Genomic DNA, 24,102 nt, shown 5'->3' with positions numbered 1-24,102 from the left:
CACGTTGTGAGGGCCGCTCTTCCGGGGCTCCTTTCAAGTATCCCGCAGAAAGAAAAGTCATTTTGCATCGTACCGTAAACTCATTTTAAACCATAGAGTTTTGGAGCCGCCTCTAGTAACCGCTATTCCCCTCCACAACCATTTTTTTTCTTTTAAAACCGAGGTGTAACGCGGCAGCCGCCCGCTGCGCCGCCGCTGGGGCCGGTCCCCTCAGAGCGCTGCGCCACCAGGTGGCGCCGCCGCCCGCCCTTCCAGCCACCGGCACGCCAAGATGGCGGTGGGCGGCGTGGCGCTCGGGCTGGCCCTAGGGCTGGCGGCGCTGGTGGCGGTGCTGCTGTGGCGGCGGCGGGCGGTGGCGGTGGCGGGGTGGGTGTGCGTGGCGGTGCTGGGCGACCTGGGCCGCAGCCCGCGGATGCAGTACCACGCGCTGTCGCTGGCCCGGCACGGACGCGACGTTTCGCTGCTGGGCTACCTCCGTGAGTGCGGGCGGGCCGCGGCCTGCCCCCCCTCCCCCCCATCCCCTCAGGGGCCGGCGGCCGCGGGCCCGGGCTGAGCCCGGCTGAGGCGGCCGCGGCGGGCGGTGCGCGGGGCCGCGGCTCTGACCGGCCTCTCCCCCGGCAGAGAGCGTGCCGCACGGCGACGTGCTGCGCAGCGACAGGATCCGGCTGGTGCCCGTGCGGGAGCTGCGGGGGCTGCGAGGTGGGTGCCCCCGGCCCGGGGTGCGGGCAGGCGGCGGGGCCGGGAGCTGCAGGGGCGGGTCGAACCGCGCGGGGGGCCGGGGGAGCCCGTCCGTGCTGAGCCCCGGCGGGCCTGGGGCGCGTCGCGGCAGTCACACGCACAGGGAAACATCGCTCGTTCTCTTTTTCGTATTATTTTTTTTTCCTCTTTTTCTTTTTTCTGTTTCGCTTCTTTGCTTTCTTTTTTTTCTTTTTTCTCCTTTTCTCGTTTTTTTTTATTTTCCCTTTTTCTCTTTGTTTATTTTCCCTTTTTATTTTCCCTTTTTCTCTTTGTTGTTTTACCTCATGTGTTTCTTTATCCATACATACCTTAACTGCCTATACAGAACACAGAACAGTCATTTATAGGATCTGTGAGTTTTTTGTCCGAACCCGTTTCCACTGTCACATACCCTTATTTTAAACCTCTCTCTGATGTGCTCATTCCTGCCTGGAGAGCTGTAATGTTCTTACCACCTTTTTCTGTCCTTTTGCAGTTGGTCCGAAGCTTTTCCAGTATGGCATAAAGGTCATTGTGCAGGCAGCGCAGCTACTGTACACGATGCTAACGATAGATCGGCCGGCCTATATTCTTCTTCAGGTATGTTTTGTGTTGGCACTAATTCTAATATAAATAAATAGTACTGTGTTACAGGACATTTTTAGTGGTCTTAGCCATTGTTCTATTCGAGAGCTGAAACTGGCCCAATCAATGGTGTAAACCTGTATCAAACTACATTTTTGGCTCTAAACTTTGATACTTAGTTAACAACTCCAACAACTGTTCTTCCTGTTAATTGTTGAGCTTCCAAACTTCATTGGCATGGATAGTAGAAAGAATAAATCTTAATAGAAATGTTTGTATGTGTTTTGGAGGGGAATTTTGATCCTGATCCAATGATAAAATTTGAAGTGCCTACCAATCTTCATGGGAGAAACTGGCAGTTCTATATTTGGTGAATACAAAATTGTCTCTGTTCATTAATACCCTTTAAAGTGATGTGATTTTGATGATTTAATTTTATTTTTCTGGTAGTTGCTTAGTGTTTGTCACTTGACCACAGTCTTATGCTATTTTTACATGCTATTATTAAATTTTACATTTTACATATTTTATTAAACAGAATCCTCCAGGCTTACCTGCTATAGCTGTTGCCTGGGTAGCATGCCTTTTCTGGAGAAGCAAACTGATAATTGATTGGCACAACTATGGATATACTATAATGAGCCTGAGTCATGGAAGGAATCACCCATTAGTACAAATTGCAAAATGGTTTGTACAGTAATTTCTTCTCCTCTATAAATTATATGCCTTTGCAGAATTCAGAAGAATGGAAACCAATGGGGGGAATATAATTAGTGAAGGGCTGTTTCTGTGAAGGGTTTCTGGATTTTGCTATGTTAAATTGCTTTCTATTTCAGAAAGCATGGTCTAAAACACCTTTGTTAAACATGTAGGAAGGCAATTTGATGAATCGGGTTGCTTTTGAAGGCAGGTTGCTTTTACGTGCATGTGCAAGCTTTGATCTTGTTATTAGAATTTCTTTATATACTGAGTGTGTGTTAATCTCTAATGATGCCTTATACTCCATCTCATCTTTAAAGCTCTGTTTCTTGCTGAATCAAATTGGTTGCATGCAGATAAAGGCTTTAAAGGCTTTTGAGTGCAGTGTTCTTAGGGCTTAGAGGATAAGGGAGTCATACTGTATCCCCTCTCAAACTGATGCTGCTTCGGTATAAGGAGCGAGTCAATAATTGGTAATTAAATTTTAGTTACTGGGGGCAGTTGGGTTTCTTTTGGTTTTGTTTGGCTTTTAATTAGCATGGGCACTCATGGGTGGTTATTATTTGGCTAATGCGATTGCCTTCCTGTGGTTTCTAACTAAGATTTAATTTTTGTCAGGTATGAAAAGCTCTTTGGGCGTTTGTCTGACTATAACTTGTGTGTCACTAATGCAATGAAAGAAGATCTGTGGGTGAATTGCAATATAAAGTAAGTCTCATACCTCTAACTAGTGTGTGCTTATGTGAAGTCAAAGGAATGTATCCCTAATGATTTTGGATTCAGGGGAATCTTAAGAAAAAACAGGTTTCCTGAGCCCATCCATCACCCCTGAAGCATGTTAGCTCAGTTTTGTAACGAGCTAGTGGAGTGTGGACATTCAGGAGCCTTCATTACAATTTGACTAGAAGGTGGCAGTCCAGATGTTAAAGAGGTTTGCTGCCAAGCTGCCTACGGAATCAGAATGAGGCAGACATCACTGCGGTTTTTAATAGTTAGTCTGTCTTGCACATTTTTCTTTTGCAGTCAGAGGTCTTTAGGATCAAAGTTGCTCAAGAACAGTTATGAAGTAAGATTAAAAATCAGGACAATGATGTCTGCATTACACCCCTTGAATATGCACACAATATGCACACAATCCTTTGTTACAGGATTAATGTGTCCACCTTGGTGTGTTCCAGCTAACTTCAGGAATACAGAAACTTGTAAGAGTCAAAAAATTAATTACTTTGCTGTATTGATTTACCTAACATTGCTGTAGCCTGCCACTGTAGCATGTATGTTTTGTGACATCTGTTTTTTTATTTAACATGTGAATTTATTTCATTACAGGGCAGTAACGCTCTATGACAAGCCAGCTTCTTACTTTAAGGAAACACCATTAGAAATTCAGCATCATTTGTACATGAAACTTGCCAAAGACTATGAGCCTTTTAAACCACGGTGTGTGTAAGTAAGGCATGCTGTTACAGTCCTTAACCAAATGACGTAAAGTTATTGCACTTAGATACCAAAAATACTTTTGTGTGAGGTCACAAGTTACTGAACATGTCAGCAGGCAGAGTGCTCTCTGTGTGCTCTTAGCCAGCAGCTGATGCCTTGCAAGTTAGTGTAATTGTCACTAGGAGAGGCCAGAATAAGTGAAATCATTGAACTGTGATACCACAGTGCTTGGTGTGTGAAATAATAGTGTTTTATTTTTAAAGAAGTTGGCATGAGTACTGAGGCAATCTGTAATCAAATATCTCTAGGGTGGAACTCAGCAGTTGTCTAGTTCCCATTAAACTAGATGACACTGATTGTGTGCTTTGTTCATAGCATCCCTCCCTTTCACTTTAGAGAGCCCCCAGGCTCTTGGTCTAAGTGTTGAACTCTCTGGCTATGTGCCGGATGTCTCCTAGAGACATTTAACATGGAGTTACTTTACCAAACTAATGTTTGAAAAAGAAGTGAAAGCTGTAGCGTATAGTGCTTTCTTTTTGGAAATGTCCATCACAGAATGTATAGGTTCTGAGTTTAATTGAGTAACTGTAATGTTGGCCTCAGTGCTCTATGATTTGTTACATCCATGGTTTTACTTAACTTGTGATTGTTTGAGACAGAGCTGGAGAGAGAGGCTGACTGTTTCCTCAGCTTGTTAAGGAAAACACTTCGTTAGAAGATGGAGTCGTGCCTATAGCCGTAGTGTCACTAGGCTCTTGGCAGCAATAGAAAAGATGAAAAAACGGTCCCCTTTGTGATCAGGTACCTCTCTGCAGCTCAGTACTGTGATGACTGTGTTTCTAGAGAAGCTGAGCAGCAAATCCGAAACAGACTGTTTGGAAATTCATGCAAGTTAAGCATAGTCTTTCCTTCTGCGTTTGTTGGCGATGTTTGTGTAGTCCATACTCAGAAAATTCTATTTCTGTAGTACAGAGTCTGTCAGTTTGAGTGCTGAGAGATCTGCCTTTACAGAAATGGATGAAGGAAATGGACATGTGATGAAAACCAGAGGACGGCCAGCTCTTCTAATCAGCAGCACAAGCTGGACAGGTTTGGAAACACATAGTTTTATTCCACTGTTTAACAAAAGGTAAAACTAGGGCTGCTTCACTTCCTCACGCTTGACACGCTATAGAGGCACATTGACATCATCAGTGGCAAAGTTAGGTTTTTCCTTCATTTGGCTGGAAGAATTTGAAGACATGTTGTATATGATACACCTTGGTGGCCAAAAATCAGTGATTTGTTTAAAGTTGTATTTTAATTCTAGAGCTACAGTCTAGAGGCTCGGCTTCAAGAATGGTTAAAAGACATTTCCTACTTCTTTTTTTAACTTTCATTCTAGGCATACTATCTTGCATGGTGGTGTAGAACAGATAAAGAAACTAAAATATGTACTCTTATTTCTGATGGTGGTATTACATAATTGTCTTGCTTTTTGCCCTTTTTTTTTTTTTTTTTTTACTCTGCATGAAAAAGGGGAGCAGAGTGGAAACATATCCATCGCTAGTAACCATGGGCAGAATTGTTTATACCTTTGAATTAACAGGGCAATTTCTACTCCTAATTTTCTAGCTTTAGCAAGTAGAAAATTCCAACTTGGTAGCTTTGAGGATGTGCCGTATTTGTGGCTTGTCTGCCGTGTTGCCAGTAAGGGGAGCAAATACAGACTTTTATTTATGAAAATAGTTACAACAGATTTTTAATAGGAAAAGCATGGTCCATTCTTACGTAAAGGTGTGGAAAATCTTGATGGTTGTTATTTAAAGACAATAATTGTAAATGAGAGAAATATGACTATTACTAATAAAGGCTTCTCTTTCAGAGGATGAAGACTTTTCAGTCCTTTTAAAAGCCTTAGAAGGTAGGTATGAAGGAATTAATCTTACCTATTCAAAGAGGAGTGCTTGTATTCCGGACGGTTGTGAAGGGTTTTGCTAAAGAACAATGCTTCCATACTCAAGTGACAATGCAGATGTATTTTAATTAGCAGTGGTTAAGAGTAGTAGTTGAAATACAGAAATGCAACATCTGGATTTAATTAGAGTAGTTGTCAGGGAGAATTCTCGTAGAATCGTTTAGGCTGGAAAAACCTTTAAGATGACCAAGTCCAACCATTAACCTAGCACTGCCAAGCCCACCACTAAACCGTGTCCCTGAGCACCACATCTACACGTCTTTTAAAAACCTCCAGGGATGGTGACTCCACCACCTCCCTGGGCAGCCTGTTCAGTGCTTGACCACCCTTTCTGTGAACAAATGTTTCCTAATACCCAATCTAAACCTTCCCTGGTGCAACTTGAGGCCATTTCCTCTCATCCTGTTGCTTGTTATCTGGGAGAGGAGACCAACATGCACTTGCCTACAGCCTCCTTTCAGGCAGCTGTAAAGAGCAATCAGGTCCCCCCTGAGCGTCCTTTTCTCCAGGCTGAACCCCCCCAGTTCCCTCAGCTGCTCCTCATCAGACTGGCACTCCAGCCCCTTCCCTGGCTCCGTTGCCCATCTCTGGACACGCTCTGGCATCTTAATGTCCCTCTTGTAGCAAGAGGCCCAAAACTTCACACAGGGTTTGAGGTGCGGCCTCACCAGGGCCCAGTACAGGCTGCAGTCTGCCATTCTGCTTCTTACTAGCTTGTAAATAGCAGTTTTGTTTCCTAAGATTTTTTGTGTACTTTCAATAGGAATCTGTCAAAAGGAGAGAAGGGAATACACATTGGTTTATTCTGTAGACTTTGCAGCTGCATTTTCTAATTGATAATACATTGAAACAGCTGATACCTTGTAGTGGAACAATGCTTTATGAATAGTGCATTTTAAACAATCTATAGTTGATTTCACTTGAAGCTCTTCAGTTTTAATATGGCTAAATTTACTGCTGTTTTACTAGGTATATGCTTGTAAAGAAATTACTTGAAGTAGAAAGTTAAACAATTAATATGCTCTGACCATTTTTAAACCAAGCATCCATGGGTTTTTGACTATAAACAGTTTCTTTTATCTTTTCCAGATTATGAGCAGTATATCAACGAGGGAGTCAAGCTTCCGTCTTTAGTATGTGTGATAACAGGTAGTAGTTTATTTGTGTTACAATTCTTTCAGTGCTAATACAGAAGAAATAATCTTTCTTCTTATGTTCTATGCTGACTCTTCTGTTGATGTTGGAGAGAGGAGGGACTGTTGTCTTTTATGTCTGATTCAAAGAGTAGTGATTTATAGTTGGACTGTTACAGCCACATAATCATGGAACATCTTTAAAGAAGAGAAGCTGTCTGCCTCCCTATCTAGTACAGCTGCGCATTATTCCATGTTCAAATAAAATTAAGTCAACATAGGGATACTGCTGCAAAAGAACTGTAAAATCTGATGTTTGAAGTGTTAGGCAGAAAGATTTCTATTTAATGCTCGAAAAGAGAAACATCAAATGAGATTTTGCCAAAAAGCTGTATAGACAGAATGAACGCTGTTTGATTAACCTTCTCATTCACAGCCAAGTAAAACTTAGTGTGATTTCGAAGGGCCAGTTATGCTGATGAAATTTGTTATTACTTACTTGGTTATCTTAAGGCTGTAGGCAAAATGCAGGTCAAGGCTAGGGGATATCCATGGGCTGAGGCCAAGTGTGTGAGGGTCCACAAGGCTCAGTGCCGGGTCCTGCACTGGAGACACAACAACCCTACATAACTCTGCAGCTTGGGGTAACGTTGTGGGAAAGGGCCTGGGGGTGCTGGTCAGCAGCCGGCTGAATATCAGCCAGCAGAGTGTTCAGGTGGCCAAGGCAGCCAGCAGCATCCTGGCTTGTATCCAAAACAGTGTGGCCAGCAGGACCAGCGCAGTGATTGTCCCCCTGTGCTCCGCCCTGTTGAGGCCGCAGCCTGAATCCTGTGCACAGTTTTGGGCCCCTCACTACAAGAGGGACATCGAGGTGCTGGAGCGTGTCCAGAGATGGGCAACAGAGCTGGGGAAGGGGCTGGAGCACAAGTCTGATGGGGAGTGGCTGAGGGAACTGGGGGTGTTTAGCCTGGAGATAAGGAGACTTAGGCAGGACCTGATTGCACTGGAACAGGCTGCCCAGGGAGGTGGTGGAGTTAAAAACCTGGAGGTTTTTAAAAGACGTGTAGATGTGGCGCTCAGGGACACAGTTTAGCGGTGGGCTTGGCAGTGCTGGGTTAATGGTTGGACTTGGTGATCTTAAAGGTCTTTTCCAACCTAAATGATTCTGTGATTATATATTGATGGCAGACTCTTCTAAATAGTGAGTACGGGAGAAGTCTTAAGTTCACATTGTTTTCAAGGGGACTTAGTCTTTTACATGTCTTTCTGGGGATTGTGTGTGGTATCCTTTTTGATGTACTCAATAAAACGGGAGGTTGTCTGCTATACAGTAGGATGCACAGACCACACTATTTTCAGTCGTCTTGATAAAAAAACAATGGGGTTTTTTCTGTTTTAAACAGGTAAAGGACCTCTAAAAGACTACTACAATGGACTGATAAATAAACTGCACTTTAAACATATCCAGATCTGTACGCCATGGCTTGAAGCTGAGGACTACCCTCTCTTGCTTGGTAAATAGTGGATTTTGAAATACGCTTGAGAATGTGTGAAAAACAACTTAGCACAGTTGCAGAGAGCTGATAGAGATTTTGCACAGATGCTGGTAGAACACAGTAAGCGAATGAAGTTGGTGGCACGAGTCAAAACCAGAAATTTACCGTCACTAACCAGCAAAATTGCTGAATCTGTCTCAACTACAGTTTTCCAGTGTTACCCTAAGAAGTGGATGGAGTGCCAGTGTGGCCATTTTAGCCTGTTCTTTGTAGTCTTTGTTTCTTCTAACTGTGCTGAAATACAGCATGCCTGTGCACGTTCCAGTTCACTTTCAGGGTCACTTCAGTAAATGAAATCATAAAGTGTTTGTCTGAGCAACCAAAAGTAGCTGAAATTCTAAATTAACATGTCCTTGGAATAGTATTCCCTTAGCGCTTTCATTATATTAGCATGAAGTGTGAGTAAGCTTAATAAAGTAGTAAAATACATATTCAGCTTGATCTGCATTCTTCAGGGTTAGAGCCTGCCAATTTATATGGCTGTAAAAGACTGTGTTTATTGGGTTCTTCTTAAGTAATGAATATAATGTCTACAAAATCACACTGTAATTTCTCTATTTTGAAATCACATCAACTGGAAGAGGTCGCTAGTGAGCCGTGCAGCTTATCCTGTCTAATACTCATGGGGTTTTCCTCTGTGCTTACCCATTTTTAGCAGATTTAGAGGCAGAAAAGCTGTTACAAGATGGGTGAAATGTTAAAATTCCCTTTAATTTAATATGCACTTGCCTGGTTTGTTTCTAAAGTCTGACTGATTTTAGTCACAAAGTACATTGTGTGCTTTTTTTTCCCCCTGAGTGTTGGAAATTGAGTCAGTCTGGGTGGTGTTGAAGGTAGCTCATGTTTAGCTTGCATCACCCGAAGTAGTACATAAACAGAAAGGTTTGGAGTAAGACTAGAAGAGCTGCTTTCAGAGAATTCAGACTCCTGTCTGGTTTGTTTGCTTTTCAGGCTCAGCAGACCTGGGGGTGTGTCTCCATAAATCATCTAGTGGTTTGGATTTACCCATGAAGGTGGTAGATATGTTTGGCTGTTGTTTACCTGTGTGTGCAATACATTTTGAATGGTAAGAGCTTGCTCATTCTGATACAGTTTAAGTGGATCCTATAAAACAGTATTCTTACGAAGCAAGAGTTCAGCAGCTACTGCATGTATCAAATGAGATTCCAGTATTATGCTGTAATTTTTTTCATTCGATAAGCTAAGTTAGAAATCAAGGTGGTTTTATTTTCAGTTCAAAAAATTAACAGTAGCTTCTATGAAGTTGGGAGCGTTTAATGCAACCACTTGCCTTAAGAAGTAACTACCCTTTAATCCTTTGGTTCCGTATACTTAATGTAAAAAAAAAAAAACTTCCTTTGCATAATATGTCTGTTCTGTGAAGGGGTGAGTTTATGCCTAGTCAGAATTTATGGTCCTTTGGGGAAACGGCAGCTTTTATAAAGAAAGAGAAATTCTCTGGGAAGATCTTATGAACTGGAACAGGTTTTCGTTGTGGGTTGATTTTAGATTATTGCCCTGATTTTTAATGTATGTCCAGATGTGTGACAAAAAGACAGAGTGAGGGCCCTTTTGTACTGTAATCACAGATTTAAATAGTCTGACATAGAAGGGAGAAACAGTCTTTAAATCTGGAAGTTTAAAACTGCCACCTTCATTCCATTTTGTTGGGTAGGAAGCTTGTATCTAAACGTGCAGGATCATAATGTCACATCTGAAGAGACTGTGCTAGGGTATCTGTGACTGCGACTTTTAAAAAATCTGTATGTTCCACTTGCTGCTTTTTGCCTCATGTTTTCTTCTATGACTTTTGTTCACAGTTTACATGAACTTGTGAAACACAATGAAAATGGTCTGATATTCAGGGACTCGAGTGAACTTGCAGAACAGCTAAAGGTAAAGACTTGGCTGATTTTTCTTTCCAACTAGCTATAACTGCAAAGGTGCTACCATGTGAGCCGCCTTCCATATCTGACTATCTGTGCATTTTGCATTCTCAGAAGAAACTGCTTTGCCTGGTGAATGAATCTGAAGCTGGCAAGAACGTGTTAAATATTGTCATTGGTCACCATTTATAGGGCCAGACCTAAGAGCGCTCTTTTACTGCAGCATTGTGGTTGAGGGTTAGCTCATCTAGAATGAGCCTCAGATGTAATGTGATGGTATTTTTCTGTGGTTTTCCGTTTTTGACTTACAGATGCTTTTCTTGGAATTTCCTACACTGGAAGGCAAACTTCACAACTTCAGAAAAAACCTCCGTGCATCCAAGCAGCTGCGCTGGGATGAGAGCTGGGACCAGACTGTTCTTCCTTTGCTTGGGCAGAATGAATGACTGTTTGTGGGGGGGGAGGGTGTCAAAAAAGCTAATACATTCCTGGAGCTGTATAGGTTTGATAAATTGTTAATAAACACTTTGTATTGTCTATAGTTCAGTTTTTAATTAATTCATCTTGGAACAAGGGTTTGGACAAACTTCTTTAAAATTTGAGCTTCTCATGTGAGTAAGTATAGTGCTGAAGGTGCAGCTGAGGTGATTTCTTACGTGCTGTCTAAATGTTGAGGGAAAACATGGTTCCCGTGCTGAAGAGCTTGAGCCTTGCCATCTGGACTGCTGTTCCTTACCACTTGGGATGAATCTTCAGAAAGTGGGAGGGAGGTTTAGTTACTCTAGGAGCTCCTATGTGCAAAATCTGTTACCTGTGCTGCTTAAAGGTCACTTTTTGGTGAAGATGTTTGAATACATAGATAAACCATTACCAGTTTTACCTAGTGTACAGTAAGTGCTGTAGCAGATGATTTGGGTGTGTTTTCTTGTGAGTGCAGATGCCTTTTATTTTAATTGTCTTATTGGAACTTCAGGGTAGTGGGGGGAGGGGGTATTTTTTCAACCAGTAGAATATTCTTGGCTAGTCTTCCCTAGACAAGTGCTGAATATCCTCTTGTATGATTTCAATGAGACAGAACCATTTTATTTCAAAGTTCGTTTTCCTCTTTACAGTGTGTGCAAGAATGTGAAAGCACAGCCAATGGTATGTGACGGCTTTACTGAACGCTCAGGGTGAAACAGACATTTCAGTGAGTGTTGTCCTTGTACACTGAAGTGAATGTGCCCATTTGCCCTGAGAAAGAACATCAAGTGCATTCTTTGTTGAACAGATGAATAGAAAAAAAAAAAAAATGAAAGCAAAACATATTATTAAAGTATGTGTAACTTAATAAAAGGGCACTTCATTTTGAGTGCTCCCTCAGGTAGACCATTCATCTTTTTATTGTTGATAGCAGTGTTCATATGCAGACCTAATTGCTTACAAGAGGTTTTTCATCACCTTTTTGATTGTAAAATAGGTGTCAGTCATCTAAGGAATAAATCTGCTTGGCTTTATTATGTGGTTACTGCTTTTCAGAGTTCTTCCTTCAGTGGTGGCAGATGATCACAGTGGGTTCTGCACCAGCAGTTTTAAACGTGCTTACTGAGTAATCATTTCATATCTACTTTTGTCAAGCTAGGCAGCCACTTCCTCACCTTGCCTTGCCTCTTCTGCACCATGGTTACAGTAGCCACTGTCTCGTGAAAAAAGATTGTAGACAGTGATTTGGTCCCACTGGTGAGAAGGTGAAAATAAGAGAGTCCAAGTTGCTTACTGAAGGATTTTGGCAATTTAATTAGTTTATTGATTGAAGAATGCTCCATAAAGAATTTATAGCAGATTTCTGGGGTTTTTTTCTATTTTTTCTTTCTGCTGCTTTCAAGCAAAATCCTGTTGGGTGGTTTGGCCATTCCCCTTTAGCTATTGATGTGCATATGGAGGTAAATTAGGCACTTCTCTAATTAAACAGTAATACCGAAAGCTTTAGAGGTTTCATCTTCCTATAATAAAACTGTAGATCCAAAACGAGCCGTATGTACAGAACTTCTGAGTGACTTGAAGAATTTTGTGTAAGGGGAGATAAAGGGGCACCTGTCTGGGTCACTAGCATGCGTTTAGTCTGTAAGTCGTACCTTTGAATTCTTCCTTTTGGAGGGGGAGGTAGCTAAAATTTGGGATGAGGTTACTTCTGCATATCCAACTTCATACTAGCAGTCATGGAATAAGATGATTCTTCAAGTTACCTATTGTCCATTTTCCCTCCATGATTACAGAAGGAGGAGGCTAAAGTATTTGTCCATTTCCTTTGAAGCAGCTTTTAAAACAAAGTACAGAAAAGTCCAAAGAGGAGAAAGGGGAGCAGATGTGATTTTCTGCTTGAGGACCAATACTGTCCCAACAGTGATTAATGAATTATGGAAACCTTCAAAGAAGGTGAGCTCAATTCTTCCTTCTTGCAGTATATGTGGAGCATTGCTACAGAGTAGGGTTCTTTTTATTTTCTGGCTGTTCTGAGGATGGCTTCCCAATAGCTAGTTGTGAAAGTGACAGTCCTTCTGTGAGAGAAATGTAAATCAAGCTCTGATTTTTGTCATCACTGCAGAGTAAAGATGCACCTGATTTACAGTAGTCTTACTATCTGTCTCCTCTTACAGCATCATGTAAGCTTGGGGCAGCACCTACTACATTCACTGTAGGTATTACTTATTTTTAAGATGACCCATACTGTGAGTAGATAAATATAAAAAAGTAGACAATTAAAGCTGGTTTTAATATTAAAAAATATTTATTACTATGAAACATTGTTTTCCTCCCTTGTTGGTGTAAGATATACATCCTGTGGTCCTGCAGATGTGCCTCTGTTATTTACAAATCAAACCATTTTAAAAAAATAGTTCAATTCTGTTGTCTTCTACAGAATCAAAGTGCAGTATGATTAGGGTTGGGTTTTTTTCTCTTGTGTTAAGGTTCACAGATACTTTTCAGCGGTGGCAGCTTGCTTGCACACATGCTGACAATTACAGGAAGAAACATAACTCACTTTGACAACAGTCTGTTCATAGTTACATCCTCAGTGCCTCTCACGTACGTTTCCAGACTTCAAGATAATCTTGTTACAAGGATGGGATGGCTCCTGTTGGTCTGAAAATTTAGTTATGTCGTATTTTCCAAGTCTATATAAATAGCTGTAGAATAGTTACGTTTGGCTGCACATCACAGAGAAAAATACTGTTGCTGTGGGCTGGAATAATCTGCCATCCAATGCCAACTTTAGCTGTAAAGAGAAACACTGGGAATCATATTTCTGTTTAATAAAACGAAGAGCAAAAGTTGCATGTCAAGTCATGTAAGAAAAGCTCTTCAGTGTGCTGTTAAAGCAAGCTACAGGCAAATGCTTATGAGTATGTATTTTAAAAAATTCACAGTAATGCTTCTGCCATGCACAGCATAATTTTGTGAATTAACAGATTGCTGTAGACCAGCTGTACAGCTAGTAGACTGCAAAAGACAGGGTTTTGAAGAGTATATGAATGAAAAATCCCAAATCTCTCCCTATTTGATTTAATCTCTAGTTGTTTTTTTAACCCTTAAAGAACAAGTTGAGATGCAGCCTAAAACCTTTATCTTATCTGTTATCAGTGTGACAGTGCAGCACAGATGGCTTTCCTCCTCTAAGCTTAACCCTTTTTTAGTTTCCTGTTGCCACCATGCTTGCAATTAATCTCAAGTTGTCACTAACAGATGTGAGCTGTGACAGACAGGATACAGCAAAAAGCTAAGCTCCAATCTCCTGATCAAATCCATCTGGAGAAGTTACTGCTCGTAGGCAGACTGCTCTTAATTCGAGCTCTAAGATAAGAATCTCACTATCAGACAATACCCCTCACCTAAAAACGCTCCTGTTTGTCTCTGCTACAGGGTAAATAACGGGGAAAGAAGCCAAAATTATCGATACACTTCATGAAAAAGGCACCTACCAAGTTCAGCCTGGAACAGGTGATACGTGTCTGGATTACGAATTGTGAAAGCAACGTAGACCTCGGGAGGTTTTCTATCTGCTCTCAAAGTGGAGAGTTTTTGTAGCATACCAATAAGGGCTAAAATTATCTCTGGATCATATACCACATCTGCACAAGAAGGAAAACATTCAGTATTTATTAAGACTTGAGGAAAAAGCAGAATGAAAGCTACAAAACAAAAATATAAAATACTCGCCTTGCAGAACAGGATTTTTGTATTCAGGGGTTAAAAATCCCCAAGAGATCTTAGAAAATGCCTCTGTATTACATGCTATGTCAAGCTGCCCTCATCTCTAAATCACTAAAAATCGGTGCTCCCTTTTGTGAACGGATTGTCAGATACTGCATTTCAGCCCATCTTAAGGGAGACAGCAAAAACATGTGAGTGTTGGTGTTCTGTTGCGACTGTCTGTAGCAGAACAAAACTGCATTGTTAAAAATTGGTATTTTAGAGGCTGATTGCAAAGGACTCTGAGCTGCAGCAGTTTTAATCTTGAATAACTTCCTTGAGAGCAGAAAGAGTGATGAAAGGTAAGACTGATCGCTAAGGGGTACAAAATGTCAGCCATACCAGTTAGCACTGTGGCTCTGAAATGTGTCAGTGTTATGTGCAAGACTGATGTTCAAGAGGTGGTTGTTGACTACACAGAAATGTTGAGGCACGTGACTGTGTAACAGCAAGTAGTAGATACATATAAATCACCTTCAGTTCTGTGTTGCCTTCATGAGCCCAGCCTGGGCTGGTTTGTACATTCTCTGAACACTATAGTTGCCATTAGGTAACGTATGTAAAGTCACTTCCTTTTATAGAATTCACATGTTCAATGCACCATGTGATACCTTGGATGACGAAGGCACTATATTCTGTCATTTTTTCACCTGAATTCTTAGGTAGTTTTTGCTTTGCAGGGAGTAAAATCCTGTAGCTACAGCTAGGAAATTTCACTACTGCTAGATTTTCTGTTATTAGATTATTTTTTTTATAAACTCCCTCCAGATTTATACATAGCAGAGTTAAAAAAAGGGTTTTTTTCTTTTTTTTAACATGTTATCCCTCAAGAGAATGTCAAGATTGCCTGTTGTTATTATTGATGAGGCTCTTAAGAGTGACAGATTTATCATCTGTTTCTAGTTTAAAAAAAAAAATACAGAAGGGAAAAATAATTTGCTTTTTGGCATTAAGTATGCAACTGCTGAATATCTGAAGAAGAAAAAATGGTGAAAGGAGCTGGGAACAGATCTGTCACACACTTCCAGAAAGGGCTAAGTCAGTCCTGGACACAAATATCTTTGTGTTTCTCTCTCTAACCTGCTTGTTCCCGCACGATAGCACGCAGCAAGGCACAGCCAGAAGCGTGAAGTACCTGCTGCAATGATGACGTCGGGTTGAAGGTCCAACAGCTGCTTTTCTGTAACTGAGCCCCAGTCAAGTTCTGCAACAATTAATTTGGGTTTTTGGGAATTTGTTGCTTCTGCCTCCTGGCCTCGGGTCTGTGTTTGGACGTGCTGGGTAGTTTCAGGCTCCAAGACAAAGCCATTCAAAAGGATATTTTCTGTCAGCTGTTTGAGAACACAGTGGTGGTAGTCACTAAATATGTATGTCTTGGGATTGCAGGTTTTACAGATGGCAATTCCAGTGAAGCCAATCCCACTTCCTAATTCCAAGACTGTCCTGAAAGGTAATGGAGCAAAATTACTTATTAGGACTCCAAATTTTAGGACATCAAAATATTCTAAGTACCTCTAAAGGTAAAATCAGTTCCAGATTTTTTTCACTAATTTTTAAGTAAATCACCTGCAATCCAGTCTGTGTCTCAGATAACTGGGGGAACTGGTAAACGCTGAAGATGCAGTCGTAAGCATAGAAATTAGTTACTTGAAATACCGCTTCTGTGTATGCTACAAAACATTTCCACCGTGTGGATGAGATCCAGTCCCACCTGTTTTTAGACTTCTGCAGCATGGTCATCTCATATGAATGGGTTGTCCAGTTCTTTTCATAGTCAGTCGAGAGAAAGAGATGCTTTAGTAGCACTGTTCCTTTCCTTGTGAGGTCAATACTTTATATTAACTTATCTGACTCTTTCCTCAGAAGTGCTTGTTCCTCTCAACTGCTTATAAACAAAGTCAAGACGATGCGATCAGACGCGCACGCCTGCACATCGACCATCTGAAGTTAGATGAGATGAATCCCATCACGGAGTGAAGTGCCCTAGTTAAAGTTCCTGGCTAGGCAGTGCGGTAGCTGCAGTTTAACAGCCTGCTTTACAGAGCTGGCCAGACTGCATGGTGTGATGGTTTTGCTTTTAAAACCTGTCTGAAAAGAACTACTCTCCTGGATTAAAGTTTGACTGTTGCAGAACAGATGAGAGCAGCAGTTACCCAGTAGCCAAAGGGTGTAGTCATTTCTGTTATTTTGGGGGTAAATACTGTATATTATTGAATTACAGCTGTATAGCTCACAATGCGAGTATCTTTCCCCATCTTTCAGTCTGCTGTTGTTACCTGTTACTAAAAACTGCAGAGTTCTCTATTGCCCATTCAGCAAGATAAAGAGCGGCATCCCACGTGACGAGCCCTGTGGTCCCTCCAGAGATAATTGCCACACTCTCAGAAAGGGTAACGCAATCTCCTGTGGGCTGGAGGACACACAAGAAGGCAAAGGTGGATCAGCAGATAACAGGTTTTACAGTTTACAATCAGTATTAGTGCCTGGAAAAAGGTAGGAAGCACTATGGATTTCTTGGGGGGTTCTTTTTAAAGCCAATTACTGTTCAGTTCAGGTGATTAAAAGTGATCGATAACAATGCAGCATTAGTTCTTACCAGTAAGTAGTTTTTGTAACAGTGAGTAGATTCTTCCTCATTTAAAACATCTGCTAGTGTATCGTATAATTCATCCAGGGGCTCAGCTGCCGTGGATTCGTGCTGCACGGAAGAGAACAGGGTGGTTTTGGGTGTCAAGTTGTCATGGATCAGAAAACGTCCACAGGTTCAGTCCCATTTTAATATACCATTGGCCAAAATACTTTACACAGAGTGCTATGTTTTGTTATTACATAGTGTAAAACTGGGGGGGGGGAAAAAAAAAAAAAGTTACAAGCAGCATGAAAAGTAAGCCCTACCTTTTTGATGAGTTCAGTTAGGAAGCATCTTCTGTACTTAGCTGAAGGAGGATATTTCACACACAAAGGGTGGAGAACGGTCTAAAACGAGAACAGCCATTGAAACCGGGTACCAGGTGAAGATTTTATGAGCGGTGGCAGGGGCCGGGGAGCTCTCAATCGGTGCTGTGTGTCACAAAGTGAGCTGCGGTTTGGGGTGTAGCTGGAAGAAGCAATGCTGAGGCAGAAAGCGAGATTTGATGATCTCTGATGGGTGTGTTAGCGTGGCAGCAAATGTGTTTGCCAAAAAATAAATAGCAAAACTGAGTGCAAAGAAAGTCCTGCGTGCTCTCCTCCATCTTTCGCTTTCCTCTTCTCTCTCCTGTTTTGGTTTGCTGCCTCGTTTGTGATTGCCCACCCGGGCGCCATGGCCGAGTGGTGTGAGGCTGGTGCTGGGGGGATGGGGACCCCGCGGGCTGGGGGAACGGAGATCGCTGGGGCTGGCGCCGGGGGGGAACGGGACGGGACGGGACCCCCGTGGGCTGGGTCGGCGCCGGGTGGTGCCGGTGCCCGGGCACACGGGCGGCAGCGGCGGTGCCGAGCGCAGGTCGCTGGCCGGAGTAGGAGCCCGCGCCTCTGCCGGGCCCAGGGCGCTTATTTCTGTGATTACGGGCAAAAACCAGCGCAGCGTCCGCGATCGCTTTGGGGGCGGGGCCGCCCAGCTCCCGCACCTTACCGCGTGCAGGATGTCCCGGAGCAGGGAGGAATCCGCCGAGGTCCGTAGGTTCTGCTCAAGTTCCTAGAACAGGATAAAAAAATAAAGCCGAGGCCTGGGACCGCCCGCGCCCGGGGCCGGCCGCCCGCGCCCGCCGTACCGGCCAGGGGAAGGTGCAGAGCTGCCGGGCCGCCAGGAAAGGCCGCTGGAAGCGGGGGCCCAGACGCGGCCCAGCCATGGCCTGCGGGCCCTGGGACCCCAGGCTCGCCCGAGCGCCTCCCCGGCAGAGGCGGCGCTAAGAAAGGGAGTGGGGCCTCCCGCCTGAACAGGGGCTCGAACCCTACACCCTCAGATTAAAAGTCTGATGCTCTCCCGGCTGAGCTATCCAGGCCCGCGCCAGCTCGCCTCCAGCCGCCCCGCCCCACCCCCGCGCACCCTGATGACGTCTTGCACTGCGGCCGGAGGGCGTCATCGCCGCGCGTCGTGGGGAAGGACACGGTGCCCGCCTGCCGCACCGGGGCCGAGACCGGGGCCGGCGGCGCCATGAGCGGCTACACCGGGGACGAGAAGCTGCGGCTGCAGCAGCTGCGCGCCCTGCGGCGCCGCTGGCTGCGGGACCAGGAGCTGAGCGAGCGGGAGCCCGTCCTGCCGCGGCGGCAGCTGGGGCCGGTGGCCGCCTTCTGGGAGCGGTTCCTGCAGCCCGGCGGGTTCTGGCGGCACCAGGTGAGCGCGGCGGGGGAGCGGGGCCCACCCGGCCGGGCCCCACCGGACCGGGCCTGACGCGCCTCCCGCTGCCCCGCAGGTGTTCAAGGCCTTCGAGAGCGGCACCTTCGTCCTGACGCGGGTCCTCGTCCCCGCCTGGATCATCCTCTACTGCTTGAAGTACCACGTCATGGTGCGTCCCTGCCCGAGGGGAGCGGGGCGGGGGGGGCCGGGGCCAGGCCCTGGGAGGAGCCCCCTCACGGCGGGGCAGAAGCAGAAGTGGCCGCGGGGGGCGCTGCGGGACGGCCGGGCAGAGTGCCTGCTGCAGCTCACGGCAGCCCCGCCGGCTCTTCGCCGCTTGCCTTTCGGCGCTGGGTGGTACGAATGCAGGTTTGTGGCCTGCTGCGGCCCTGGGCAGCAGTGGTCGCGCTGCCCCCCGCGAGCCAGGGAGCTGTGCCTTAGTCGTGGCTTTCCTGGAGGATCTGCGAGCCTGGGGATAGCTGGCGCTGCTGTGGTGAGGGGGGTGGCCGACACTGACCATGGGACAGACCTTCCACTAATGCCATCTCGTCTTGCTTGGGAGGTGTAACTTTATTAGCCTCGGGTGTTTCTCTGACTAGCGGAAAGAACCTGGCTTGATGAGCCTTGTACTCAGTAAAGCCTGTGTTTAAGAAGCGTTGTTTTCCCTAGTTTGGAAATCCTGTGTACTCTCTCTGGGTAACGCTCCTTTTTTCTTTACTCCTTCCCTCTCCCTCCTGCTTTCAGAAAGTGCCGCATGGTGTTGTTGTGTCAAATCCACGGATATTCCCAGTAAGTCTGTTAATACTTCTTTAACTTTCCGAGCAGGAAGGGGGTGACTTGGGGACAAGTGCAGGTTTGTGCAGGGAGAATTTCTAGAGGGATGTGCTTGATGCTGTGGGCAGGCTGCGCAGGAGCAGCACAGTTACTGTATTTTTGAAAAGTTTTCATCTTGTCCTCAGAGCAGACAGTCCATGTTTCTTAACAGTTGCATTTTTTTTGCATAACAGCCTCCTAATTGTGCTTTATCTAAAATAAAATTATAAAAAGTTCCATCCCTAACAACGACATAGCAACATACTGAAGGTCAAGCTGTGGGCCTCTGACTTCAGCCTGATTACCCACTCGAGTTAGGTCAGCTCAGTCAGCCAAGATAGCACCTGGAGCTGTAACAAACAGCAGTTGGGCACCAGATTGATTTTTGAGGGATTACGTAGCTCTTCGTGGGCTACAGGCCTTGGGCTTGGAGACTGAACCTTTAAAGCTGTGCTGTGTTGAAGGCGGTTATGCAGTGCTGTAAGTCCAATACTCATTTTTAAAACAAGGTAATCTCAAAATGTTTTGGCTGCTGTTCTGTAGCTGAAAAGAAGGGGTGAAGTACAGATTTCATATCGTTTGGCTACGGTGATATTTCAGCATCCTGGGAAATGTTGAGTGAATGAGAGTGTTCTGAGTAAGCTGCGGTAAGATTTTTTTTGTCTGGAAGTGGGGATGACTGTAGCTTAATTGAAAGGCTGCACTGTGTGAAGGGAGAGACTGGGTGCAGGAGGAAATGCTCACTGTGCTCTCTCACTCCATTAGGGGGACAGAATTTTAGAGACGGGAGAAATTATTCCACCCCTGAAAGAAGAACCCAGTGAGCACCACTGATGGCAAAAAGCTGATTTCCTCCTTCAGTGAACAACATGAGAACTGCAACTGCATTATCTCTTCTATAAAAGAGTCTTTATTCTGCATTGCCTCAGTTTTTCTGTCATTTACTTTCTCCCTAGTCCACATTATTCCAGGTGCTACTCATACGGCAGTTTCTTTTGCCTTCGGTGAGTTTTATTGTTAAGCCCTGGTGATCTCTGCCCCCCACCTTCCTCCACTTTTTATGTCACCTGACAAGATCTGGCAGCAGGGGGATGTGGGCCTAACAGTAACAGGAGGGATGCTGTAGGTCCCAGGGAAATGTGGAGTAGTCTGGTGAAGGGAAGTGTGTTATGGTGAGCTCCTGCGCACGCGCGCACACACAGCAGCCATCCACTTCCAGTCTTGCCAGCCCATTTCTACCAACCTGTTCTGACAGAGACTTCCAGTGAAAATTAAGCTTCCACCTGTCACCCGCTTCTCTGCCAAGAGGGGACAGCAGAAGTGGCACTGCTGCCAAAAATTCTTTACCCTTTAGCACTTCCTTCTCTGTCTTCAGCCCTTCCTGAGTTGGAGTCTCCCTGCCCATGTTGGCCCCACTTACGGGGCACTTTGTACTGGGTAGCACCAACTTCATGATGTGCAGGGAGTTGATGATCCTTATGGATCCCTTCCAACTCTGTGGTTCTAAGTCCTTTGGGGATAGAAATGGTTAAACCAGCAATCCAAAGGGTAACTGAGGTAGTAAGGGGAGGGGCTGGGACAGAAGCCTGTGACCTGTATTGCCAGTCTTTGTGAGGTCAGAGTGACAGGCAGGAGCCCCCTGCTGTGCCAGGGGTGGGGGAAGCCAGACCCCTCAGACCCCTCCTAACCATCGCACCAACAGGGACATGGCCAGCGCAGGGCTGAAAACTCTCCTGCAGTCAAAGGAGATCAGAGAGGCCATGCATTCCACATCAGGCATCTATGCTCAGCCTGCAGCCCCCAGGCCCCTGCTGGGCCTGGGTGTCCCCCAGGCCCTCACAAAGCCCACAGCGGTCTCTTTCCTCCGGTAAAAGGCAGCTCAGGGTGGGACAGCAAGTAGGGAATCAAGTGGAGGGGCAGTCATGGGTTGTGAGAGGGCAGTAGGATCCTGCGGGTTGTCACTGGGGGGCTCTAGAGGGAGGTGCGGTGCTGGGGAAGCTCGAGGGTCCCTGGCGGAGCTGGAGAATCAGCGGGAGTTGTTGGCAGGCACTGGGGCAGGTGGAGAGTCAAGGGGGAGACTGGGGAGTTGGTGGGGGCTATTGAGGGTTATCTGGCAATAGGGGGGCACTGGGGTTAACAGAAGGGTTGTGGGGGCTGCAGGGGGGTTGGGGCCTGTGCTTCCTTCCTGTGGCCACAGAGGTTGCTGCCCTGTGGCCATGGGGGTCCCCATCACTACCTCTGCCCTCGCAGCACAGAGCCCCCCAGGAGTGCTTCTCCCCCAAACTGCTGCAGCCTGAAGCGAACCTATGCCTGCACCAACTTGGTGCTGCTCAGCCTGGCTGACCCTGATGACGCCACAGATGGGGAGGCTTCCCCTGGCCCCTGTCAACGCACGCTGTGCCCCAAGGATAACAGAGCCCACTGTCCCACTGGTGAGTAACCGCTGCAGGTGCCCCACCTCCCTGGGGTCCCCTGACACCCCCACCTCACTAATGAGAGCCTGGTTGGGATGCCTCACATCTCCAAGGTGCCCCTGCACGCTTCTGCAATGCTTGTGAGGAACTGGGGACTGTGATGTCTCCTGAGGACACACCACACCCACGGGGATGCCCAATTTCCCCAGGGCTCCCACATTCCCTTGAGGAAGCCCCGATGCCTCTTCTTCTCTAGTGAGAAAGGACTGCAGGGAATTCATAGTACTCCAGAGTCCCGTGGACATCCCCACAGCTCTAGAGCCTCGCCCTGTGCCACAAGTCCCTGGGATGTGGGGCCCAGGTGGCTGTTCTAGGCCACAGACTCAGTCCCAGGTCTCAGAGGCTGGTGTGGGTCAGCTTACAGAGCCCCAATGTGGGGTCCTGGGATCATCTGGGCACTTCAGAACAGACAACCCTCCCCGAGTAGAGGGAATGAATACCTTTTTCTCAAACAGGGAGGGGTTTGAGTGTCACAACCCCACTGAAAAAGACAATACAGGGCATGGAACACATCCTGGCGCAGTTATGGCAGAAGCATTCATCACCACCGCCTCATCTGTCCACTGAAGAACACAGCACGTGGCACTTGGCAGGCAGGAGGGCTACCCACCCGCTGTAAGGCACCGTACTGCCAACAGCATGTTGGACCCGTGCCTTTCAACAAATACAGTGTGGCTCTTCCCCTGGGGACTCTGGGCCTCAGCAATACCTCTCACGTTCTTTGAGTCTTATTTCCTCCTTGCGCTACACGTGGGTGATGTGTTATCTCGACAAATCAAAACTCTTCTGGGTTTGTACAATATTGTTCCCTTAAATGTCCTGCTCTTACACGCATGCATACACCATACACACGTGGACAAGCAGGAGTACCATCTACAAAACTTTCTTTTGTGATCCCTACTAGGTAAAAAAATCTCACTCTGATCAGTGACAGATACACATACATAATAAATATATATATTTAGTCAACAGTTACAGTTCTTTGCACCTGTCCTGTTGCAAAAAGCCTTCTGTTACAACAACTCAAGGACATGCAGAGGAAGACTTCCTCTCCAAGAGGTGATGGACCACATGCTCTGAGCATGACCTTCCATCCAGCCCTTCAGAGAGCCATCAGGACCTCCTTGTTCCTTAGGCTGTAAATGAGAGGGTTGAGGGCAGGTACCAGAAAAGAGCTCCTGGACAGTCCCGAGCTAGGGTAGACTGGAGGCAGAGAGGAGGCAAGGATGGAGGGAAGCGCTCAGTGAAAGCTTGGTGTCTTGGGAAACAAGGACTGGAAGATCCTTGTGTGGCTGAACACATTAGCTCTCCCTCTTACCTTATGCACCTCAAATAGGAGCTGCTGGTTCCAGCACTGGCTGCAGGAACTTGGCCAGGAAGCCTCCCTGTGCAGCCTCTGCTCCTTGCCAACCCCGAGCATGCCATCCTTCGTGCCTGCCTAGCTGGGTCTGCTCTGGGTTAGCTCCCGATTTCTCACACCCCCTAGAGCACCCCATTGTGCGCTAGCTCACGGGCAGCACCAGGCAAACTCATCTACTGGAGGAGGCACCGAGGATACGGAGCCATCTCATCAGAACCTGCGTCTGCACTGACAAATGGTGGAATCCATGAGGATTTGTACAGCATTTGCTTGTTGGATCTCTACTGTGGAAGTCTGTGGGGCTGGACAGGCTGCAGCCTGGGGCGCTGGGAGTGCTGGCTGGTGCTTTTGCAGAGATGCTTTCTGTCAGCATTGCAAAGTCGTGGTGGCTGGGGAAGAGCCTTTGCAACTGGAGGAAAGCAAGTTTGGCACCATTGTCAAAAAAGGCTCGGGATGACCTGGGCAGCTGCAGGCCACCCAGCTTTGCTTCAGTCCCCAGGAAAAAACACTGAATGAGTCCTTTCAGAAGGCATGGCAGGTGGAGGAGAAGATGGGGAACAGTTAGCATGCAGTTACAGTGCCTGAAAAATGTGATTGCTTTCTGTGATAAGATGATGAGGTTTGATCAGGGCAGAGCAGTGGATAACATTCCCCTTGCCCACAGCAAGGCTTTCAGTGTGACCAAGGCATTCGCTTTCCTCCAGAAACGCAGTTCACCAAAATACTGATGCCTTTTCTGTGTCAGCTGATGTTTGATTCTGTTTACAATCAATGACAGAAATAGGAACTTACCTGGAATAATTGGAACCCTCCGTCTTTCTCTGTTGCTCATAGATGAAGATGTGATGGCCAGTACAATTTACATGCATTGGTTTATACATCTAAAATTAGGCGATGCAAATCCCAGTTCGTGTGACTTCCTAACAGAACATGCTGATGT

General features: G+C 45.7%; 3 protein-coding genes and 1 non-coding gene across 6 annotated transcripts; 2 read left to right on the top strand and 2 right to left on the bottom strand.

Annotated features, from left to right (window-relative positions):
• Nucleotides 1-271: 271 nt before the first annotated feature.
• ALG1 (ALG1 chitobiosyldiphosphodolichol beta-mannosyltransferase) lies at nucleotides 272-10,514 on the top strand. Of its 2 annotated transcripts, none has more exons than XM_037384713.1 (13): nucleotides 272-476; nucleotides 622-699; nucleotides 1,214-1,317; nucleotides 1,841-1,989; nucleotides 2,620-2,709; nucleotides 3,331-3,441; nucleotides 4,409-4,530; nucleotides 5,306-5,344; nucleotides 6,488-6,547; nucleotides 7,935-8,045; nucleotides 9,039-9,153; nucleotides 9,908-9,983; nucleotides 10,285-10,514. In XM_037384713.1, exons 1-13 carry the CDS (start codon nucleotides 272-274, stop codon nucleotides 10,417-10,419), a joined length of 1,395 nt encoding a protein of 464 aa, XP_037240610.1. In that variant the 3' UTR covers nucleotides 10,420-10,514. The 2 variants fall into 2 exon arrangements, with proteins under 2 accessions (XP_037240610.1, XP_037240611.1); XM_037384714.1 differs by having other exon boundaries at nucleotides 312-476; nucleotides 3,331-3,447.
• A 2,204-nt stretch (nucleotides 10,515-12,718) lies between these two features.
• Nucleotides 12,719-18,195, bottom strand: EEF2KMT (eukaryotic elongation factor 2 lysine methyltransferase). Of its 2 annotated transcripts, none has more exons than XM_037384715.1 (8): nucleotides 17,953-18,195; nucleotides 17,814-17,876; nucleotides 17,099-17,179; nucleotides 16,800-16,901; nucleotides 16,480-16,613; nucleotides 15,339-15,646; nucleotides 13,933-14,082; nucleotides 12,719-13,229 (listed from the first exon to the last, which is right to left on the bottom strand). In XM_037384715.1, the coding sequence occupies exons 1-8, from the start codon at nucleotides 18,028-18,030 to the stop codon at nucleotides 13,129-13,131; spliced, it is 1,017 nt and encodes a 338-aa protein (XP_037240612.1). In that variant the 5' UTR covers nucleotides 18,031-18,195; the 3' UTR covers nucleotides 12,719-13,128. The 2 variants fall into 2 exon arrangements, with proteins under 2 accessions (XP_037240612.1, XP_037240614.1); XM_037384717.1 differs by having other exon boundaries at nucleotides 12,719-13,096.
• On the bottom strand, nucleotides 18,111-18,183 carry TRNAK-UUU. The gene has a single exon. It is a non-coding gene; the product is annotated as a tRNA-Lys (tRNA).
• A 57-nt stretch (nucleotides 18,196-18,252) lies between the features above and the next one.
• On the top strand, nucleotides 18,253-20,248 carry NDUFB6 (NADH:ubiquinone oxidoreductase subunit B6). The gene is made up of 4 exons (XM_037384718.1): nucleotides 18,253-18,515; nucleotides 18,595-18,687; nucleotides 19,260-19,304; nucleotides 20,094-20,248. Exons 1-4 carry the CDS (start codon nucleotides 18,336-18,338, stop codon nucleotides 20,160-20,162), a joined length of 387 nt encoding a protein of 128 aa, XP_037240615.1. The 5' UTR covers nucleotides 18,253-18,335; the 3' UTR covers nucleotides 20,163-20,248.
• The last annotated feature ends 3,854 nt before the right edge of the window (nucleotides 20,249-24,102 follow it).

The sequence above is a fragment of the Falco rusticolus genome, chromosome 4 (assembly GCF_015220075.1).
Source record: "Falco rusticolus isolate bFalRus1 chromosome 4, bFalRus1.pri, whole genome shotgun sequence".
NCBI lineage: Eukaryota > Metazoa > Chordata > Aves > Falconiformes > Falconidae > Falco > Falco rusticolus.
Note: the sequence above shows the minus strand (reverse complement) of the source record. Positions and strands in the feature narration are given on the sequence as shown.

Bases quoted from the DNA above. Each gene is read 5' to 3' on its own strand.
- EEF2KMT (XM_037384715.1), bottom strand. From the start codon at position 18,030: ATGGCTGGGCCGCGTCTGGGCCCCCGCTTCCAGCGGCCTTTCCTGGCG. The intron at 16,614-16,799 runs GTAAGAACTAAT...TGTGTCCTCCAG, and splicing joins GTTACAAAAACTACTTACTG to CCCACAGGAGATTGCGTTAC. The intron at 13,230-13,932 runs GTAGGTGCCTTT...TTCTCTTTACAG, and splicing joins CCTGTTCCAGGCTGAACTTG to CTAAAGTTGGCATTGGATGG.
- NDUFB6 (XM_037384718.1), top strand. From the start codon at position 18,336: ATGAGCGGCTACACCGGGGACGAGAAGCTGCGGCTGCAGCAGCTGCGC. The intron at 18,516-18,594 runs GTGAGCGCGGCG...GCTGCCCCGCAG, and splicing joins GCGGGTTCTGGCGGCACCAG to GTGTTCAAGGCCTTCGAGAG. The intron at 18,688-19,259 runs GTGCGTCCCTGC...TCCTGCTTTCAG, and splicing joins GCTTGAAGTACCACGTCATG to AAAGTGCCGCATGGTGTTGT.
- ALG1 (XM_037384713.1), top strand. From the start codon at position 272: ATGGCGGTGGGCGGCGTGGCGCTCGGGCTGGCCCTAGGGCTGGCGGCG. The intron at 700-1,213 runs GTGGGTGCCCCC...GTCCTTTTGCAG, and splicing joins GGAGCTGCGGGGGCTGCGAG to TTGGTCCGAAGCTTTTCCAG. The intron at 1,990-2,619 runs GTTTGTACAGTA...AATTTTTGTCAG, and splicing joins TTAGTACAAATTGCAAAATG to GTATGAAAAGCTCTTTGGGC.